The sequence below is a fragment of the Penaeus japonicus genome, unplaced genomic scaffold (genome assembly GCF_977035675.1).
Source record: "Penaeus japonicus unplaced genomic scaffold, GWHDUDI00000001_assembly GWHDUDI00000020, whole genome shotgun sequence".
NCBI classification, from domain to species: Eukaryota; Metazoa; Arthropoda; class Malacostraca; order Decapoda; family Penaeidae; genus Penaeus; species Penaeus japonicus.
The window spans coordinates 40,207,466-40,209,965 of record NW_028234422.1 but is presented as its reverse complement, the minus strand read 5'-3'; the positions used below and the strand labels follow the sequence as shown (position 1 = coordinate 40,209,965).

The following is a 2,500-nucleotide window of genomic DNA, read 5'->3' as shown; positions in this document are numbered from 1 at the left end:
GGGGAGGGAAATTAAGGGGAGGAAAGGGTGAAGGAAGGGGAGGAGAAAAAGAGGTTGAAAGAGACGAGGGACGGATGGAAGTAAAAGAACGGAAGGAGAGAGAAAGGTGGAGTGGGAAAGAGTTAGGAATGGGTAGGGGGGTTGGGAGAAAGAGGAAGAGGAAGGGAAAAAAGAGACAAGCAGAAGACGAAAAGCAAGGATAATAGATGAGGACAATAAGGAGAAGCGAGGAAAAGAAGAGGAAGAGATGTGAGTGAGAAAGGGAGAGAAAAAGAGGAGGGAAGTTGAGAGGAAGCTATGAGAAGGGAGAATGAAAATGGAGAGAAACAAAATTGGGAAGAGGGGTCACAGAAAAATGAGGGGAAGTGTAGGGGGCAAGAGATTAGGAAGGACGGGAGGGTAAGAGATTGGGAACACGTAGTAAGGGGAATAGGGAGATTAAAGATAAAGGGGAAGAAAATGGAAGAGGGGAAGAGTGAAAGAGACAAGTAAAGACATACAAGGGGCATATCATGATAACAATAGTGAAGATAATGATAATCATAATCATGATGATAACAATAATAACATCAATTATCAACCTCATTATCTTGAGTAGTAGTAGCATCATAATTACTCAAATCATTGTCATCTCTATCATTACTAGTACTATTGTCATCATTATCATTATAATCATTATCATTATGTTTATTATAACTTTTATTATCATAATTATAATCATTGATATTATTATCATTATCTTTATCATTATTATCATGACCATTATTATCATTGTTATCATTGTTATCATTATAATCATTATCATTATCACAATCATTTTTATTATCACTATCATCATTATGATTATTATTATCATCTTCATTATAATCATCATTATCATCTTCATTATTCTCATTATTATCAGTTACCTCATTGTTATCATCATCTTCATCATCATCATCATCATCATCATCATCATCATCAATTTTATTACTTTTATTATTATCATTATTCTATCATTGCTAATTAGTGTCATTATGATATAACATCATTATAGAAATAAATATCATCATTGTCATTATAATACAATACAATATGATATAGTATAATGTTATTCTTATTAAGACAACAGTAATAATACCCATTGCAGTAATGCAAATGACAATCATAACAAAAATAAAAACAGCAACAATAATGATAAAAATCCTACTTATAACAATGATAATAATACCTGCAGTGAGGAGGGAAGAAAGTTAAAGCTTTTATGATGGAAATATGATTATAAGGATAATCAATCAGTACGTATAGATATGAAATTTATTTAGACGTAACAAACAATAGGAACTGCACTAATATTTTCAACTTGTTTTTCCCTCAGGATGAAAAGAATCAAGTTTTAACAACCAATGTCTGGCTGGATCAGGTATGTAAGCCTTCTTTCTTTTCTACACTAACGTTTGCTTTTACGGAAACAAACGGGTGTGCCAGTGCGTGCGCGCGCGCGTGTGTGTGTGTGTTTGTGTGTCTTTGTATATGTGTGTGTGTGTGTATGTGTGTGTGTGTGTATATATATATATATATATATATTGTTTTTTTTGTTGTTGTTGTTGTTATCTATAGATGCATAGATAGATAGATAGATAGATATGGATAGATAGACAGATAGATAAATAGATAGAAAGATAGGCAGATAAATAAATAGGTGTATGTGAATATATGTATATATATATATATATATATATATATATATATATATATATATATATATAATGTATATATATATATATATATATATATATATATATTATATATATATATATATATATTTATATATACATATATATATATATATATATATATATATATATACATATATGTGTGTGTGTGTGTGTGTGTGTGTGTGTGTGTGTGTGTGTGTGTGTGTGTGTGTGTGTGTGTGTGTGTGTGTGTGTGTGTGTGTGTGTGTGTGTATGTGTGTGTGTGTGTGTGTATGTGTGTAGAGAGAGAGAGAGAGACCGTGATACGCACATAAACACACATATACGCTCAGATACACATATATCCCATGTCACAATGGTTTTCCACATAAGTACATTGACAATTTATGCACGTTTACGTGGAATATGCATACATAAACCAGGACGGCTTACAAGCAAGTATTTTCTGAATATAGCTGCAGATTGTATGTGTATTATTGTATCTTATAACATTATAAAGCAACAGGCTTGGGTAGGGCTGCATAGCCACTGACTATACATGTGAGGTGAAGTAAAACAGAAAATAAACAAGAAACGAATATTACAATCAGAAAAAAAACTAAAATCAGAATAAATTCAAGACTGAAGATGGGCTCCAATGAGTCCTCACTGATAGCCGGCAAATTTAACTGCCAGATAACTTTTAAGTGCTAGTCGATAGCTGGAAATCTGTGTTTCTGAATGTCACTAAAACCATCCAAGAAATACAGCTACACGCGATTGTGTGGTTAGATTAGATTAGTGTTGAATAATTACATGCCTGC

General features: G+C 32.2%; 1 protein-coding gene across 1 annotated transcript in view; it reads left to right on the top strand.

Moving 5' to 3' along the window:
• Positions 1–2,500, top strand: part of LOC122255902 (acetylcholine receptor subunit alpha-1-A) — a 210,739-nt gene that overhangs the window by 173,210 nt on the left and 35,029 nt on the right. Inside the window, exon 3 of the mRNA XM_086548459.1 lies at positions 1,358–1,402. Within this exon, the coding sequence (XP_086404585.1) occupies positions 1,358–1,402 (45 nt within the window). The remainder of the gene's footprint in view (positions 1–1,357; positions 1,403–2,500) is intronic.